General features: G+C 38.0%; 1 protein-coding gene across 2 annotated transcripts; it reads right to left on the reverse strand.

The window, feature by feature from the left end:
- Window positions 1-15,925: 15,925 nt before the first annotated feature.
- On the reverse strand, window positions 15,926-18,721 carry LOC108366913 (box A-binding factor-like). Of its 2 annotated transcripts, XM_017621404.1 has the most exons (2): window positions 18,285-18,721; window positions 15,926-18,242 (listed from the first exon to the last, which is right to left on the reverse strand). In XM_017621404.1, the coding sequence occupies exons 1-2, from the start codon at window positions 18,546-18,548 to the stop codon at window positions 16,050-16,052; spliced, it is 2,457 nt and encodes an 818-aa protein (XP_017476893.1). In that variant the 5' UTR covers window positions 18,549-18,721; the 3' UTR covers window positions 15,926-16,049. The 2 variants fall into 2 exon arrangements, with proteins under 2 accessions (XP_017476893.1, XP_017476892.1); XM_017621403.1 differs by having other exon boundaries at window positions 15,926-18,721.
- Between the last annotated feature and the right edge of the window lie 1,436 nt (window positions 18,722-20,157).

Consider the following 20,157-nt stretch of genomic DNA (forward strand, 5'->3'; position numbering starts at 1 on the left):
TTATGCTACTTCCTATGGACCGGATTTTTTTTTTCGGTAGCCAAGTTGCAGAAAATCGGCCAAACCTCTGACTACTTCCTAACTAGATTGTCAATGTAAGTCGAGACTAATTTATGTGGGTAAACATATCGCATTTTTTTTAGCTCTGGGTCACGTGGGAGTACCTGATAATTAGAAATCTTACCATTAGGCTAGAATGGGCTTGTGGGATTGCTGACTGGTCACCCTCTCTGTCTTGGAAAAAAATGGACTGTGAACACTCTTTGTACCTCAGCTCCGCCTTTATAGGGATTTGGTATCAAGCTTTTGACAACGATATATTGGGAAACGAACAGCAGAGCTTTAGCAACCAACAACTTGCTTAGATTTATTCGTAGATTTTAAACAAATAAAAGGAAGCCGAAAACAGAACAACGGAAGGTTTATAGTTTGAGTGCTGTTTACTCACTAACGGCACAACTCAAGACGGACTGTTAGGGCCGCTTATCTCTAATCCTTGTCCAATCTATATCTAATCATTACTACTTAATTTCGTAATTCTTACTTAGCAGGGATTATACATGGATTGGGAAAGGATTAGAGACATGAGCCACTAAACAAAACCAGAATGACGAGTTCTAACAAAGGCTGAGAATATATTGGACTAAATAAGTTATTTTTCTGACAAAATTCAAGTGAGCTTTTTTTTTACTCAAAATCAACTGAAAAATGTATATACGTATGTATGTATGTAGGTTGATTTATTTATGTAGCAAGATTTATTGATAAAGAGAAAAATAGTTAAAAACGCTTCTCCCGTGATATATGTTATTTGATCGTAACTTTTCTAAAAGAAGGCATCTATAATTATCGACTAGACTTGATTCTCGAGCAATGCTCCTAGCTAGTTAATCCAGCATTGCTGAGAAAATTCCTTTTTTCTTCGTTTTACTCTTTACTTTGTAATGAAATGCAGGCAAGTTAATTGTTTGAACATCGGGACCACCCTCTTTGCATAGCCAACCAAATCGTATACTTAATACATATATCGTCCCGTTTCTGCCTTAACCACGTATCTACAATTTTTGGGAAAACTAATATTACCATTTATAACAGTTGTTTAAGCGTCACACTATTTCAAAATAGAACAGAGACTTAATGAGGGTGCTTACTACTGTTAGTGGAACCCGAAATATTAAGTAAAAAATGAGTTTATTGTATTCTAAGGGAAGAAATTAAGCATTTTTTCTTACACTCTCTAAAATACCTCTATTGCAGATACGAGGTTAAGGCAGAAACGGGACGATATGTTAAACAATATGTTCATATATGTGAATATATGTTATTACTTTACTGCTGATCTCACACAAACAGCAACACCAACAACAATAGGCATTTACTATAGCTCAATTCAGCACAATCTGTTGTTAGCTTTGCCCGTTCTTTTGAAGTTTTCCTTTTTTTTGTTCCGGCCTCAATCACCGCCTGTCACAATTTTTTTCGCTGCTGGTCGCTTTAGCTTTAAATTCTTTGTTTAATCATATGTATATTCGCGTACATATTTTGCGTTTTTGTTTTTGTTATCCCTACTTGTTTTGGCTAGTATGAGTTATTCTTTGTTGTTATTTACTGGCTTTACCAACGTCTCCGCTGAATTTGTTTATAAACAAGTGACATACTAAATTTGTTTATATAGCGTTTCACTGACCACACTACTAGTAAGCTATATAGTTTTCACAGAAAACTTCGTGAAAGCTTATTGATGCTCTGCTCCCCGCCTTGCAAACGCGTCGCTCGCACATATTTGACTGGCTCACCATGGCGTATGAGCAACTAACGTACAAATAAGGATTCGCCCCGCAGTCAAGGAAATATACATACATATGTGTCCATGCTGGTATGTATGAATATATGTTTGAGTGCAGTATTTAATAGAAGCAAGCCAGAAGCAAGTATTACAATAGAAAAAAAAAATAACAACAGCGATAGTAAAAACTAAATAATTCGGCTTAACGAACTGCCAAGTGGCAGCGCTGTTGCTCGAATGGGGTGCGTCATGCCGCGCTGGGCCGATTTATTATGTATGTACGTATGTATGTGTGTAGTTGTGAAAAACTATTTAGCTGGTTAAAATGAAAAATAATATGAAATAATAACTCGACTAAAACTGCCAAACCCAACAACGTGTTGCCCGTTTGTTTGTTAAATGAATGACTGTTGTTGGGGAAGTTTGCGACGCGAGTGGATTGATGGCGGGCGGGTGTGGCAAGCAAGCAGGCAGGTGGGTGGGTAGTCGCATAGTTGGCAGCCTAGTAGTATTGCAAGTGAGTGAACGCCTGAGAGTATGCATTTTACATACATATACATTTCTGTTTTTATAGTTATAATTAAAACAAAAAAGTAGAAGGACAAAAAAAATCAAAAAATGGGGAATGAAAACAAATATGAAAATAAAATATAGGAAGACTATAATTACGGCAAATAGAATCCGGAAAACGCGGATGTGGTAAATACCTACCGACATATTTATGACCGTAAGTAAACATACATATGTACATGTAAGCACTCGTACGTGCACCCCAACACAAAAATTTATATGTATATTAGAATGGGTGAAAATTATTTCACTATGTGGGTATGGCATATGAGTATTCTTGGGAAAATTATAAGGAAGTTTTCCGAAGAAATCATTTATTTCTGTTACTTCTATTGAATTTTAGTTAATATTATAAAAATTTCAAAGAATAAATAAAATTCGCGGTTTTTTTATTAAAATATAGGAAAGAGTGAAAAATTGGAACACCTCTTTATGAGACTAGGAACAGCAAAACAAAACGTCGCCAATGAAAGAACCCTACTTTCGCAATTCGAAAACCCCCAAATTAATTTTAAACACACGTAGAATACTATTACATGCATATATGCATATGTATAGCCTACCCGCATAGTCAAAAAAATCTCCCATACAAATGGATCCGGCCTAGCATACATACATACAAACACACTACATAGATCATCAGTAAATTGCGCTGCTGATTTTAATTTGGCTTGCAGCCACTCTGCGAAAGGAACAAACAGTCTTATATTCCAGATCCCCCCCCAAAAAAAAACAAACCTCAAAACTCCAACCAAATAAAAAAATGCCTGCATTCAGACACAAAGTAATCAAGCGAATGTGCAGCCAAATTTTGTACAACCTCAAGCATGTAATACTATACCAACAACAAAATTTTCGGGCGGCAAAAAGCGCGAATACTTATACTCGTATTTCTGTGTGTGAACTTTCCTAATTAAATGAAAATGAATTAAATTAAATTTCATTGAAAAAATGGATGCGGATGTAAAATGAAAGCCACAACATTTTAGCTAGCAACCATTCAACATTGCCTGGCATACAAATATTTACGTAGTTACATATAAACAAATGTATGTATTTGTACGTGCCTAAGTAAACATGGAGCGCACACTTGCAAAACGACTTCGTCTTCGACTTCCATCAAGTTTACTATAACTTTACTGCTCTACCTTTTCAGCCATACTAATTATTCATGCGAAACCGCGGAAAGTCATTACATTTATTTGCAGCCAACACACATACATATATACATACATTCATAAGGCAAACACACATAGTACCGTAAAATATTTACTTATGCTCACAAGTATGAAAGTACCCAGACATCAAGTCAAAGGCGGCATTGTACTCCAATAAAAAGCAATTCACTTCAAAATTAGTTAAGCGTTCCTACATTTATTTCCACTTATGCTCACATACCTTACAACACATTCATACATTCGTGCATATGTACATAGTATGTAAAATAAATGCATTTTCATATTTACTTGCAATGCACATGGGCATTTATATAATTTATTTAGCTTGTAATGGATGTTATAGTAAGTCACTGCGAATGTCACATATCAATTCAATCAATGCCATTGGCGACAGCTCTCACCAGCTACTAATTAGGTAGATAAATAAATTAATATTTGATTTCATTATTAATGCAATCGGGAAGTTCATTGGTTGCACACAAAAACGCAGGAAAGGTGATTGTTGTCATTGATAAGGGTAGAACCTGACCGGTCGACATCAAATGATAAGGAGTATAAATGAGAAGTGAGTATTGGGCTGCCTTAAACAGAGCATTGATGCTGCGATACTATAATTTTTCCTTATATGTACCCTGCAGTGAAAAGCCAAACCAGTTTGAAAAAATACTAGTTCATTAACTATTATGTGCCTACCAGTTCGACAATTTCGAAGAACTTAGGCGATCAGCGACATCTGCCTTTGAATTGCCAAAGCCAAAAATAAAACGCAATGAATTGCTTTTCTTAAAAATGTCGGCTGTGGCGTCACGTGAAGACTACTGGCTCTGGTTCTTAAATCGCACGTTCGAGGCCGCTTGGAGGTGGTTAAGATTTTTAAAGTTAAATAAATGTAAGTAAAAATAATTTATTCAGTTTATAAATAAATAACAAATTTGAAAATCTAATTGCATTGCAAAAAAGCATTTAGGAAGAAATATAAAAACAAAGAAATTAAACAAAAATTTTATTTTATTAAATTTAAAAATTACAATAAACAGCATAAACAAAAAAATTAATTTATAAAAAAATAAAAATAAAATAAAAAATAGAAAATAAAAAAGTTTCCCTGCGAACGGATTTGAACCTGGGACCTCAGGCTAACCATGCGAGTGCTCTGCTCTGTCGGCCATTGTGACTGCTGGAGCGTCGCGAGCAAAAAGGCACAACTTATGCTTTTCACGGGGCATGAATTGGCAGACTATCTCATCAACTGGTATGATGCTACTAGTATTTATACTAGTAGATGCTGATGCATAGCCTGACAATTGACATCTCGTAGGACATCGCAATGTTAAAAATACCAGTCGCTAACATTGAAAAAGGATAGAACGTGAACTAGTTTGGCTGAAACGCAAACCGGTAGAATTCTAGTTCGCAACTAGTAGCTTTCCCTGCGGGTATATGCACATTAAACTGCATCACTCCCCATACAAAAAAAATCTATACTATTTTTCCATTGGAATTATAAAGTCTATTATATTTTAAGACGTCCACCAAAATATTTCGAAAAAATTTTAAGATTTTCGTGAGCTGGACCGATTTGAAAATACCTCTAAAAATGCATTTGAATAAAAATAGTTTCTTAAAGATTTTTTTTTAAATCCCCTCAAATAATAAAACGGTTTAAGCTTAAAAAATTTGCATAAAAATATTTGAAAAAAATTAACGGAATCGTAGTGATGAGATTTTTGATGCTGTTTTGTAACTTTTTTCAAAGATTGGTATAAGAAAAACTTGAATAACTGAACCTAAACTCTTCCGATTTAGACTTAACGGGTGTCATTGGAAAGGTGTTTTCTCACCCTTTTTATTTCATTGCTTATAAACTCATTCGAAGGATGAAAGAGAAAGGTTGGATAAACGGACGTCATTCAAAGTTGAATTAAGATGTGTTGGTATTTGTAAAAAAAAATTGGGACACGATTGACTTTTTTAAGCTTAATCTGAATTCTTTTTACACCGAAGTTGAGTAAATTTAAAATTTTTTTAGACTTTTTTTGAGAATGCAATTTTGTAGTGCATTAAATTGTAGTATGACAAAGTGCAAGATTTAAGCGATTGCAAAACTGACGTTAATTTTTTTTTAAATTTTCTTTGAAAACGGTTTTTGGCAAAAAGCCGTCAGCATAAAGAAACCATGTGGCCTTATAGCGTATGGTGTTATTGCACCCCACTCGATCACTGGTCATCAATTCCATTGCTGGACGCCAATATCGAACTATGGTCAGCTTATGAAGAGATGGTAGTTGGAGAAGCTTCGAAATTTGATAGTTAAACAGTAGTAGAGAGAGGGCATCACCCTGTGGAATCGCCTAATAAATTTGTTGGGGTTTTATTGTTTTTCAAAAAAAAAATGACTTGACGATTGCCGACCACTCAGATATGTAATTCGCTGATCAGTATTATAGTCCCTGTATGAGGGAGCAGACCTCGTTGACCACTAGTAGCGTGGAATGACAAACAGTGTCGAACACCTTGTCAGGTGGCTAGGCAGGGCACCCTCGACGCCATCACCATGGACAGGGAGGGCATAGGATTTTTGGTATTTTTGGAAAAAAGATTGTATTGTAATTGAAATAAACAGAGTTGGTGAAAATTTGTTTTCAAAAAATTTAACAATTATTATTATTATTTAATTGTTTTCAAAAATGTTATGCAAATCACGTAAAGTTACTTATTTATGAACTTTATTACATATGAACTACATACATTTTATGGTAATTTTTTAAAACTAATTCGAAGAAGTTCATACCTTTCCTATAACTCGTTCACCAGACCTTGTACTACAAAAGTATTTTGTATCTTCTAATTACCAAAATCGAAAAATCAAAATTCTTTGCCAGCGCGCTTCGCGACAAACCGCTCAATTGGCAAAAAATAAAAGAAATTATTGTTGTTAAACCAGTTGATAAAAAAAATCTTAAATGGACTGAAATAGTCCTTCAGAGGAGAATAAAGTCGAAAAGTGAACCTTTATGAAATCACTTTTCACTTACAGAAATCTCTTTCGTAAAAATTGCTGTAAAATTCCGCCAAATTCACAAACACTTTAGCATAGATATTCTATTTAAGTAAATAGCAAATAATTATAATGCCAATATTTATGCGCGCTTAATGCATTTCGTATCGATGCCAAATGGTTTACATTTCGTTTTTACTTACATATCGCACACGGTCTCTTCAAAAGTGACACAACTCAAAATTTGGCATTTTTGAAATTATGAACTCAAAATGTATACAGAGCTACTATTTACCTTTGAGTAAAAGTTGGAGTAAATTTTTGTTATAATTCGTTGAAAAAACTCAAGGTAAAGCCAGCCTTGCCCATATTATTAGCATGTGCTACGAAATCGTTTTTCGCGTTTTCTGACGAACATGTCATTTTGAGTTGCGCCACTTTTGAAGACGGTGTGCGTTATGTAGTTGGGATTCACAATTTTAATGTGTAGACAATTTTCAATTAATTGCGGGTAAATAAATGCCTTTTCCGCAAAATACACAAGCCGCCAAACTACCTAGGGTTACTGGGTGGTAATACCATGTGCGCACCAGCTATCTACTCCCACACAACTGTATATATGTATGTATGTATGTATGTACATACATATTTGTATGCCAAGGCAAACAACAAACAAACGGCGAACAAATAACCAATCCAGCCAACCAAAGAATCAACTAACTAAATAACTACAGACATTCGTTTAAAGCAAATGAATGCGAAATTGAATGTCAAAATGCCAAACTACCGAACTGAATGAATAGCTCTACATAAATAATAGATATGTAGAAAGCCAGCGAACGACACTGCGCTTGCGCCGCGCCATGCCCGCAATACACTGAGCTGCTGAGCAGAGCTGTTGAATTGAACGCCCGAACGATTGAATGCACAAATGCAATTTATATTCAAATGGAACAATAATAGTTGGTAAATCCGCTACAAAACTGCGGCTAAACATTACTAATAAAACTTTTCAGTTGCCAAATACAACAATAAAAAACATATACGTAAATACAATTTGGTATTGTAAAATATAATCTAAAATAATTCGCGAGGCGTTGTTGAAAAAAACATACATATGTATGTATGTACATACTCACATATAAAGTTATTCAGCCACACACATAAATACATACATAGGTATTTAGTCGCATTCGCAATTGGCCGGAGGGCAATGCAACTTTTATCACATAGACAACAGGAACAACTGCATAAAACAACAGCGATGCTGCCTGCTGTCTATTTCTATTGGCAATCCATGAGAACTGGGAGCCGCAGTTCGTTTAATACTACAATAGCAACAATAAGTACTGGCATTATTCTAAAATTCTACAATCGCTTATCGCTTATTTGATACGAATTCCATAGGTGGCTGATCTCCTAAAGCGGCAGTGCATTAAAATTACATGGAGGAGGAGGGCAAAAGCTGATTGCGATTGCATGAATTCAAAGCTAACTGGGCTTGCATTAATTTTGCAAAAGCGAATACGGTATCGAATGCCCAAAGGAAAAGGCGCCAATGTGAGACACCTCTCCAACTCACACACACCTTAATGTGGTGAGAAACACATACATACATACATAACTATTGTATATGTATGTATCATTGCTGGTAGATAGCCGTTGGCGACAATCAGCATGCGCCGGTTTGCCGGGCGCTTTGTGGAGGACTATTCATGTTAAGTTGCATTAACTGTGAATTAGCCAAATATCGATCAAAATTAACAGGATTATTAGTATTATCTTACTTAAATTTCAAGCGGATATGAAATGAGCTGAAAATAATTGCCTGGGAATTACAGCTTATTAAAATTTCACGTGCATTTTTGGAAGTACATAGTTTGCGAAGCTTAAAAGTTTTAATAACCAAGCGTCATATTTTTGTAACTGCTTGCGGGGTTTATAGAGAGAAATTTCCAACATACATACATATGCACATTAGGGTGGTAAAAAAAAAAAAGAAGTAAAGTCAGGATTTTAATGCTCTTACCGTCTAGGATTGTTCTATACCGAAAAATATATCCACGTATTTTATATAGGAAAACTACTTTTACGCAGAAGTGGTATAGAATTCTTGAAAAACAATATTTTTCAATCCGTTTCTCTTCAGAGGACTTCCAATAATAATGCCCCATTGTTTCATGGGTCCTTTCCATTGCATTTTTTGGGGTTTTTGTGGGACTCTTAAGTTATAGTTAAATTACCAAATTTTGTGTTGAGAGAAATATATTTATCTGACTATTTTCTCGGTGTAGTTCAGTTTTAGAGGGATTAACTTTTAGCTCACTTCTTTTTTCCACTTAGAAACACTACCCACTGCAATTTCATCACTGCCTGTCCTTTTCTAGCCATTGGGATATATTAAGCCCAAGGTTTTGTCGCCTCATAAGCTTCAAAATGGACTATGTGGCCGGTACTGGCGGTGAGATTCATTTTTAAATCATCGGTGTTATCGGTCGGCGAGGAATCACACCCAGTTGTGCCTTTGCCCAGCGTACGCTAAGGTTGCTGATTGCGATCTTGATGCTTTATTGCCAGCCACCTCTATCAAAATTTATATCCTCGCAGTTATTCGGCGTTACCTTCCCGTCCAGGTCGCCTTCATAGGAGAGTCGAAGGATGCCATTGGGTCTATGTCACGAACTTTGTAACCGACTTATTCGTGCTTTTTAACGTCATCCATGCTTTTAACGTATTCATGCTTTTTAACCTCTTCAGAACGTACCTACATACATTTGTATGTGTACCTTAAATTATTTAAATTTGTAACAAATAGCGACAATTTGTGGTCACTTTTGGCATTTGCGTTACTCTCCATGGCCTATTGCGCTACCAAAAATTTAAAAAATATTAGAAATTAACAGAATATAAAAAAATATAAACTAATAAATTCAAAAAAAAAAAAGTTTAACTTGAGCCCGAAAAGTGAAAAAGGTCATAACAAATAATCTACCTTAGTTGGTTATGTCCAAGTCTTAAGAGGTTAATGATATCTGTCCAATTTCGTGAAGGACAACGGATCTTCCTCACCGAACTGGCGAGCTTTCACAGACGTGAAAATCAGGGGTTGGTCACCGAGCAGCAAAATCTCAGCTTCGGAGCAAATATCATCAAAGTTGCTGGGCTGAGAAATGTTGCTGTTGGCAGTATGGTGTAAGGTGTTTACATGAGACGATTTTACAGGCTAGGATTAGTTGAATCAAAAATTAGAATAAGTAAATGGCCAACTTCCTTGAAAGCGATTAGTTGAAAGGCCGCTAACATCGGGCTATTGTTGCATTCAAACAAAAGTTGCCTGTACAATCGCCTCGTAAACACTGTATAAGACTCCGAATTCTGTGGTGCATTCCACATCTTTTCCACGGCTGCCTGCCCAAAGTAGGCTTGGTTATAAAAGCCTCTTGCTTCTAAGTAGCATTCGTTGATTGCAAAGGAAGGTACTGGATATTGGCATAAAAAATATTTGTCTACTTGTTTTACGGGAATTATTCAATTTGTGCTGCTGTGTGAATTATTCAAGTGTGCTGCTTGATGTTATTACAAAAAAGGAGAGTCAGTCTTTCAATTTGAGGCCCAAATTATTTAAAAAAAAATTTTTTTTTATGGCGAAAGTACACTTGGAGGCTAGACATTGCCTGTAGAGGTGACGTCGCTATTATCAAAAAACTTTTTTACGCTGCTCGCGCCGGCAACCCTGTACCGAGCGAGTGACAATACGTGCCGCTGAAGGCTCAGGCGAGCTATGGCCTTAGTGATGCTGCAAAAATGACTTTTTATATAAACATGTTTAGTTTTTATAGAGTAATAAATAAATCTCAGTCTCGTTATGTATTCGACCATACAGCATTAAATGCTTATTTTCACTATTTTAAGCCCGAAATTTCTACTGATTTTAATTTGAAATTTCTACTGATTTTTACCACTAAAAATGTTTATACAAATACCCAGCTTGTATGTATGTGTGTGTATGCGTTTTCTGCATTTATCAATCACTCTGTAGTGGTGCCCTTATCTATACCTGTCAACTAACTACCGGGCACGGCACGGCTTTAATTTTAACAACTGAATGAAATGAATATCTAATTAAAATTACAAAATTGCCAAATATAGCATAAGTACAGCTAATTTAATAAAGCCAAATATACAAAATTTGGTGTTTGCCAAAGCCTAAACAAATATATTCATGTCAACCTAACAAAAAACATAGGGTCTATGCAAATGTTCGTCATTCGAAATTTCAACTAACCGCAACTATAATTGCGAAAATTGCATTCATGCCGCATTCATTTTCACGCAATTAATTATAATAAAATCACTTTCGGTCGTACTGCGGTCCACAGGCATTGCATGTATGTATCTATGTATAAGTATATGTTTGCATAAATATATTCAGTACCTACCTACATACATTTGCGTAATAACAATTTTCACAATTCGGTGTCAATGTCAACTGGACTGTAAGCTCAAATATTAACAACATATCCACCGAAAATGTTTACTGACGAGACAAAATGTTTAATACAGTCTTCAGTTGGTTAGTTAGTGATGATGTGGCTAGTGTTGCATAAATATTTATGTGCCTAAGTATGCAAGTGCATAATCCCGTGCGCGAGTGTGCTAATTGGTTATGGCATCATTTGGAAAAAGGTGTTTTATGCAGCGCCGCTAATTGAATTGTCACATAATTACTTATTTGGCGACTAAATACCAACTAAACGCAATAAAACTGTTTTAAATGTAATTTTTAAATTCTTGCATATACTGCAAGCACACATTTATGCACGTACAAGTGAATGTTTTTGTCTGTACAACGGTGCAACGCACAGTGGCATGTCCCCATATAAGCTGCGGCCAAAAGTAGTAACCGTAGTACTACAAATTCGCGGAAATTTAGTTTGTGTGCTATTCGGCACTTAGGAATGAAGAAATGTGGAAAATGATAAAAGTCGACGCGCTGCCACGCCCATAGCTCTAGTGGGCGGCAATGGTAAACGTTATCCGTTTTTGATGAAATTCAGAATATATGCTGGCTTTAACCAGAAAGACATGTGTACATCTGAAAGAAGTTAAAAACCGATTTAAATTATCATCTACCATTTCTAGAAATATTGACACAAATAAAAAAATATATATTTTTTGAATGAATTTTTTTTTTTGCCTTGGGTTGGTTGGATATTTTTCTATGAATCTGCGTAATTGCCTTTTCAGAATTCGCCAATTCATAATTCGCCAATTCATTTTTACCACTTTGGGCCACAGTAGTCGCATTGTGCAATGACTACTACGTACGTACATACCTATGTATTGTGAAATGTACAAAATTAGTCGCATAATTAATTTCTAATCGATTAGCGTAGTTTAATTTATGCATTGCCATTAGTTGAATTGAGTTGCTAGTGTAAATTAAAAATGGCCCAAAAACAACAAGCGTATAAGGCATATTAATTAGCTAATTAATTTAGCAGATTTATTTTGCTGCTTGCATAGACAGCAGCATCTCTCCTGTTCCCTTTGATGTGCCTGTCCCGCCTGTCTGTGACATTTGTCGTGTAAGTTAATTACCCAGATTGCAGCGCTTTAATTTTAGTTAAATTTGGAGCCTAAATGGGCAAATTATAGAATGAAGCAAGATGCAACCGAGTGCCAGTTGTCTGTACACTAAGGTGGTCCACAAAAAAATGCAAAGTCGAAATTTTAATGCTCTGACCCCCTAGGATTTTTCTATACCGAAAAAAATATACTACTGTTTTTTTATTTTTATTTTGAAAAAAAAAAATTATTTAGAGGTCGGTCAAAGCGCTCAATGTTTTCCATGTATTTTATCCGGGGTAAAAACAACTTTTCGAAGAATTGGTATAGAATTATTGAAAATCGCTATTTTTAAATCGGACAACTTATCATGAGTTTCATATTCCCAGGACCGGTGCACTTTTGACTTTCGCGCGGATGAAAAAAACTCGGGCGAAACTCGCGATAATGCTTTAAAAGGTTTTTTCTAACAGCGGTCGTCCTTCGGCAGGCGATAGCAAACCTGCGAGTATTTCTGCGATCTAACACAGAAAATTGTTATTTTCCAAGATTGACAGATTGGACTACGATAACATCCGCCTCTCTGAGTTTTTAAATTAGTTTTTAGCCTATTTGCTTATTCCTTACCTTAGTATGTCACCTATACATAACTCTTACCAAATTTTAATTTATCCATTTCTTTCATTTTAAAGGGAGGCTGCTTATGTCAGAAAGACATTCGAAAAAGTGCTTATAAAGACAACTTTGCCTAAGTCAGTAGATTGAAGGGTCTTCTAGAAGAATGAGGATAGACCTCTCTGAGTCTATACCAAATTTTACGTGCCAACCCCCTTGTTGGTCCTGTAGTCCACCGTATATTTTCAAATCGATGATGTTGGCTTTAAGCCACAGTTTACTGGATGAAAGCGATAACCTCGCTGTAGCTGATTGTGCAGAGGCTGCTCTATTGCTGTCAGATGGGTTAATACTTGCATTGAAATAATTTTTTTTTTTTTTAATGTATTATTTGTTTATTTATATTTTTTTGCTGAAAATATGCTAAGAAGAATTTACGGCACTGCCCAAAAATAAACAGTGACGAAAAAAAGTCTTGGCACAGTGAATATTTCGCAATATATGCAAAGTTTTTTATTCTANAATATGCTAAGCAGAATTTACGGCACTGCCCAAAAATAAACAGTGACGAAAAAGAGTCTTGGCACAGTGAATATTTCGCAATATATGCAAAGTTTTTTATTCTAATTTATTTTCGATAACACAGGTGTACAAAACAAAAAGTTTCTGCATATTGAACCAAACCTCTATATGCCTATGTATGTTATTCGATGCCCTGAATGTGAATCCGAGGTCTGTTAGTCTCCATCACGTCACGTTCGAGGTCATTTGAAGGTCAAGTAGGGATAAATGCATTGAATAAACCTGAACTACAATTCTTTTGAATTTGACCTAGAGATGACCTTGGCATGGCCTCTAGGTGACCTTGAAAAATCAAGGTACATCCATATTCAGATTCAGCGACAACAAAAACAAATCGCCGAGTGCGTTTTATCAGCACAAAACGTCGAGTACGTTCGCCGAGTTCAAATCGGCTAAACAATCTAGAAAGTACTTGTTGAAGAATTTGTTGCGTGTGTTGGCCAGTGCGGGACAATGGCCGAGATAGTGTTCGATGGTCTCCACCTCTTCCTCGTCTCTGCAATTGCGACTGAAATCGTCGGTGGGGTATCCTAGCCTTTTTCCTTGTATGCTCATCAGGCAGTGTCCGGTGATTACCCCGACTACTAATCTGAGAGAGGAGCGGTCCAGCCGGGTGAGAGCTATGGATCGCTTTACATCAATCTTTTCACAGCCCTCCTCATATTTACCTCCTCAACGAGTTCCGCTGTTAGGCTGTATTTGCAGGAGGTTAGAGGTATGCCCGCATTCCGAGCAGAACTGACTTCTGATATTTCCGTCCCCCTCCTTGCTAGCTCGTCGGCTAGGCAGTTGCTAGGGATGTGCCTATGTCCAGGGACCCATACAACAGTCAAGGAGCATTTTGACGCTGCGCAGGTTGTGAGTATTCCTGCATTCTATGGCTACTTTGGACGTTGTCTCGTTAGAATTGAGAGATTTGATAGCAGTCTGGCTTTACAAATGTGCAACTCTTCATATTGCCAACGTACATATGTACTTGTGATAACAGCTGTTAGTCATTAACATTTTAATTACCTTTTCTCATGTCACTCCAAGTAAGTCAATGTTAAAAAAGTCATTTAGCTATTCAATTTTAATTCTTTATAATTTATTTATCTGGGTTTTCTTACATACATACTTAATTGCTATTCATTTTAGTACCATTCAAATATGCATTTATATATTTTATATATTTATTCAATTATTTATTTAATTTATGGCTTAGTTTAGGTGCTAGTGCCAATAAAATTTCATATTTACAGTGCTACAAGTACAATTTTTAAATTCCATTTGCAAAAGTCAGATTTAAAACACTACCACATTTCTCTTTTAATTTCACTTTAAATCTTTAGTGCAGTCTTTGTAATCATTAACATGCTTTTACACATACATAGATACATATATGTATGTATGTATGTATGTATGTATATGTTTATATATTTTTATGTAAGTATGTATAGCTAAAATGTAATCGCAAATAATAAAGGCCTCACTGCTCTGTGCCACTCAGTTCAGTTCAATTCAGCTCAGTGCAGTTCAGTTTTGTCCTGTGCTCTTCGGCTTCGGTCCGTCTGTATGCACTCATTCGAAAAGCCCAATGTGATAAATCAAAAACACATTTGTGTGATTAGCGAAGTGAGGAAGATCGCAGCGTTTGATTGTATGATACAACGGAGACAATAACATATGTAAAGCAATGGCTAAATGAACTCGTACAAGATGTGTGTGTGTGTGTGNTTGTGATTAGCGAAGTGAGGAAGATCGCAGCGTTTGATTGTACGATACAACGGAGACAATAACATATGTAAAGCAATGGCTAAATGAACTCGTACAAGGTGTGTGTGTGTGTGTGTGTGTGTGTCGGTGCATGCTTTTACAAATGTAACTATCTATATATGTATGTATATGTATGTATGTTTGTTGGCTTACATTCATGGGACAGTGAAAAGTAGCGTTGCATATCCCTTAAGCCTTATAAATTGCCACCACAAGTCAGACAGTAGAGCAAACAGCGACAAACTGTTCAACAGAATGATCCGACCATTATACATTCTATTTACACATACCTTTGTATGTATGTATGTAAATACCTATGCAAGTATGTAATAAATATTGTATGTAGATATGTATGTACAATCGTGTGGTTGCTAAGCCCGCAAGTCTGTTGTTGGTCGGTGTTGAGCGGATATTAAGTGTTGCTGGCTGGCTGGCTGGCTGGCTGGCTGCCTGGCTGACTGGCTGAATGGTCACCATTCAACTCGGCTTGACTTGGCTCAATTCAAGTCAACGCCACGGCGCGAGGAGGCCCGCGCACATATGATTTATAGAATCGAGACAAATCTTTGATGGCAGAGCCATCAATTGTTTCACCTTGTCGCAATGCCGCCATCGGATGCGCTAATGCAATACAGCACAACAACAACTAAATAGTAGAAGATTAACAACAAGCACANTGTTTCACCTTGTCGCAATGCCGCCATCGGATGCGCTAATGCAATACAGCACAACAACAACTAAGTAGTAGAAGATTAACAACAAGCACATACCACCACCACACGCCACAAAACCACCTTCAAGCCAATCCAAGCCAGTCATGGCACCTTTTTCCATTCATCGCCACTCCATACCACTCCGCACTTGTCCATTTCATTCCATTCGCTCGCCATTCCATTCTTCCATTCCACACCACACCAGCACACAATCAAGTAGAGGCATCACCACCACCACATCAGTAAAAATGTTGCACTGACAAATGACACTTCACCAATTAAGGTCAGCGTTTTAAGCAGATTAATGGAATCGCCTTTGTACTCGTATTTTTCGTTTTCGTTTTCGTTCTCGTCTTCGTGTCTGTTGTGTTGTCTCCTTTCACATTTTTCATGGAAATTGGCTCACCTGTTATGCCAGTGTCGTTAATGCTGGATGTGGATGTCGAGAATCCGGGTAATTTGCGCCAACCTTTGCGATTCCAGAAGCTTCGCGCTTTCGATTCAGTCGGCACCACCGGTCCTGGATCCTCTGCGGCTCGAATCTTGGCACAATTAAGTATGCGGCGGCCACAAGAGGCGCGTGTCAAAAAGCCCGAATTTATGTCGTCGTCAAGCGGCAATTGGTGCGGCGGTTGCTTGGTGGAGGAGGAGCGTTGAAAGGAGCGGCAGCTTTGTGTGCCATAAGAGAAATTGCAGGATGTGGAGGATTGCACTGCGCTATTGGCCAGCGTTTGACGCGTACTCATTATATGCGATAGCGCCGCGTTGGTTTTGTGTATGCGCAAGCTGCCGATGTAGCTGGCGCCGCTGCTGCCGCTGAAGCCGCTATCCAAGTCGGCAGCACAGAAGGCGGCATTTGTCGACGACTGCACAGGCGAGAGGAGCTCATCGGTGGGCCCCACAGTGCTGAGCAGCTCGGAGAGATTTGCATCACAGATATTATCAGCCGACGTTGAAGAGAGTCGCAAACTGCCTGCGCCATCGGCAGCAACAGCGCCTATATTTGGCTGTCCCGACGCAGTGGTAACACTAATACCGGGCGCTTCACTACTGGTCGGACTACTGTTGGGCGGACTCTCAGGCATCAACATGGCCTCGACGGACAGATTCAGCTCGCCAAGTATTTTATGGTGGCGGTTATGTACGCGTCGCAATTCCTCTTCAACTAGTGATTGATTCAGCGAACCCGCCGAATGCGAAGTGCCCGACGCCCGTAAGTGATGATGGTGGCTGTTGTGGTGGTATTGAAGTGCGGCCTCATTGGAAGATATCTCTTCGTAGAAATTCTCACTGGTTGCCCCCGCAACACTGCGCAACGTTGCGCTATCACATGCAATGGCGCCATCAAGCCCGTAATGCGCCTGATAGGCATGCCGCCCGGCCGGCGAAGACAGAAATTTGTTCTTCCTGCCCTTGGACAGTAGCGCGCGTATCGAGTTTGGCGGCGGTGGTGCATGATGTATCGTGTGTGCGCTGCCAGGTACCATTTCGGGTGGCGGTATATTCGAGTGACGCATCGCGGCGCCTGGCTCATAGTACGCATACGAGTAATCATGCTGTGCGTGCGGGTGTGTGGAATGCGCATGTTGATGCAACAGCTGTAAACTTGTGGTCTGTTGCACCGCAGACCATTTTGCGTCCGCGTTGAGTAGCTCGTTTGCGCGGCCAAGTGTTTTGCTATTGTGACGCGTTGACACTTTCGAAATGTTTATGGGCTCCTGCTCGTTGCACACCTCGATAGCGTCTGGATCGGGATCGGGGTAGCGCGGCAACACTTGCCGCCGTCCATACGGGCTGACACCTATGGTAGTGCCACTTGTGGCCGATGAGGACGATGGTGAGCTGGACGCGGATGCCGACGAGTGGTGGTAGTTGACTGTGGCATTGCTCAATGGCGGGGTCAAAGTGGCACTCACTGCAAGCGTAGCATTGTGTGCGCCGGTGGTCACAGCAGGTGGCGCCATTGGCTCTAAGTGCGTCAGTACATTGTCAGTGAGTTGTTGTTGTTGTTGTTGCTGTTGCTGTGGATAGTGATGTGTTGGCAGTAGTTGTTGTTGTTGCTGCTGCTGCTGCTGCTGCTGCTGTTGATGATAATGCTGATGATGTTGGTGGTGATGGCCGCTGGCGTTCGCTTTGTTTGCAACCGGCGTTGTTGCTGTTGTTGTCACAGTCGTTGTCGTTGCTGACTTAACATTTGCCGTGGACATTGTTTTAGTGGCGGCTGTGGTCACAGTGGCGGCGGTCGCAGCCGTTGGCGTTTTCGGTGGTGGCGGCGGATAATCTGGCGGCGGTGGAAAATGCAAACAATTGGCGACAAATTTAGGTGTTGTCGACATGGATGCAGGACGATTGTGCTCGGATTCCGCAGCCAATTGATAGGCAATTTCGCGCTGTTGCTGGTGTTGTTGTTGCTGCTGCTGCTGTTGATGCTGTTGTAGCGTTAATTGCTGAAACGGATGCATCAGCTGTTGTTGTAGTTGTTGCTCCAAGTGCTGCTGTTGTTGTTGGTGCTGATGCAGTTGCGTTGCAGCCTTTTGTAGCTGTTGTTCCTCGTGTAGAAACCTTTGTTGTTGCTGCTGCTGTTGTTGTTGTTGTTGTTGTAAGATTTGTTGTTGTAGCTGTTGTTGTTGCTGCTTGATTGTTTGCGCTTGCCGATGGACTTGCGGCTGTTGTTGCGTATAGAAATTCTGGTTCGGTGGCTGTTGCTGGCATTGCTGCTTCAATTGTTGTAAGTCCCTTTGTGCTCGGATGGTACGTTTGCTGCCGCCTAAGCAATTCTCCATGGCACATGTTGATGTATGACAAAAATGTGGCAACGAAATGAACTCCCTCTTAACTGGCGCTAATGATACGGCAGTTTGTGTTCAACGTTTAAGTACTCAAGTCGTGCGACGTTTGCGACGCCTTTTCTGCTTTTTTTCTTGTCTTACTCCTTCAGTCCGGCAGTTGGCGACGAATTGCTGGAATGAGCAAGAAAAATGAATGGTGGTTAAAGTAAGCGTAACGACGAATTTCTTACGACAAGAAAAGTTTTTGTGCTATTTTGCTAAAAGGAAAACTAGCTTGCTTAGAGATAAATATTTACAATTAATTCAATGGTCATTTGTGATAAAGGCATCGCTTGAGGGTCTTTACAAAAAGTTGGGTAATGAAAATTATCTGCAATGGCCGCCTAAATTGAAGGTTAGTGTTGAAAGGAAATATCATTAAATGAGCAAAATGCTAGATAACAAGAAAACTATATTTAATTGCTATTTGAATAGAAATTGAGTTGATTTTAGAAATGTCTTAATGTGGAAAAGATTTTTCGGAATGACCAAAAATTTAAAGTTCAAACTAAATACGAGTATAAAATATGTATATAATTTTTAAATATACAATTTTCCTAAAGCTCGCTGAATAAAAAAATCCAACATACATTATTCCGCTGTGTGCGAAAGATGCTCCGCATGCATAAATACGTACATATGTATGTATTATGCGCCTAAAGAATAGTAGGTATTGCCAATTTTTTTTTGTTGGTGTTCCAGCTTTTTTTAAAATTCTAAAAAATTAACCGTAATTTTTAGCCATTTGAAACTTGTACCTTACTCTAGAAGAATTCAATGGGCTACAAAACTGCATACTCAGAATCTAATTAAAAACTCGAAATTTTTACAAAAATTCATAGATTTTATATTTTTTTTTAATTGCATAAATTTTTAAGGCAGTGTCACTCGATTGGTACATTTGTACAGATTTGTGCATTTTTATATGGGCTATTGGTACCAGGGGCGCACCCAGGAATATATTTTAGGGGGGTTTTATATTTCTGAGGATATATCACCGGAATATACTGAAAATTCGCTTCAGATAATACGCTCTTTGAAATACATTTATGCAAGTTTTGTGTACAGTATGTAATAAATAAATAAACGTTTTAAAATTCATAAACTGCACCTTATTTACATAAGATTAACAGAACTCAAACATTTTTAACCGATTCAAAAAAAGGGGAGGTTATCAATTCGTCGGAATACATAACTTTGGACCACGTGAACCGATTTCAATAATAATTTTTTTGTATAAAGATGGTACCTCAAGGTTCGTCCCGTAATTTGTTTTAGAGATCCGATGATTGGATCATGAAGAAATTAACGGTACACCTAAATTTGTATATGAGAATTTAAGTCGGTTGTGTTCTTTCCTTAAAAACTACTTGCTTAATAAAAAGTTCTATAAACTCAAGATGCGCTCAACTTTCAAAAGTACCTAAGAAAAAATTTTAAATAAGACTCAGTAAAAATAAATTTATTGATTCCATGAATTTTTGCACTTTTATGTTCCTTTTTTCGATTTCTGGTTTCTGGCTTTCGATAGAGATGGTGATTTTTCACAATTTTTTTTAATATT

The sequence above is a fragment of the Rhagoletis zephyria genome, unplaced genomic scaffold (genome assembly GCF_001687245.7).
Source record: "Rhagoletis zephyria isolate East Lansing unplaced genomic scaffold, Rhagoletis_zephyria_1.1 Rzeph_scaffold_02445, whole genome shotgun sequence".
In the NCBI taxonomy this organism is placed as follows: domain Eukaryota; kingdom Metazoa; phylum Arthropoda; class Insecta; order Diptera; family Tephritidae; genus Rhagoletis; species Rhagoletis zephyria.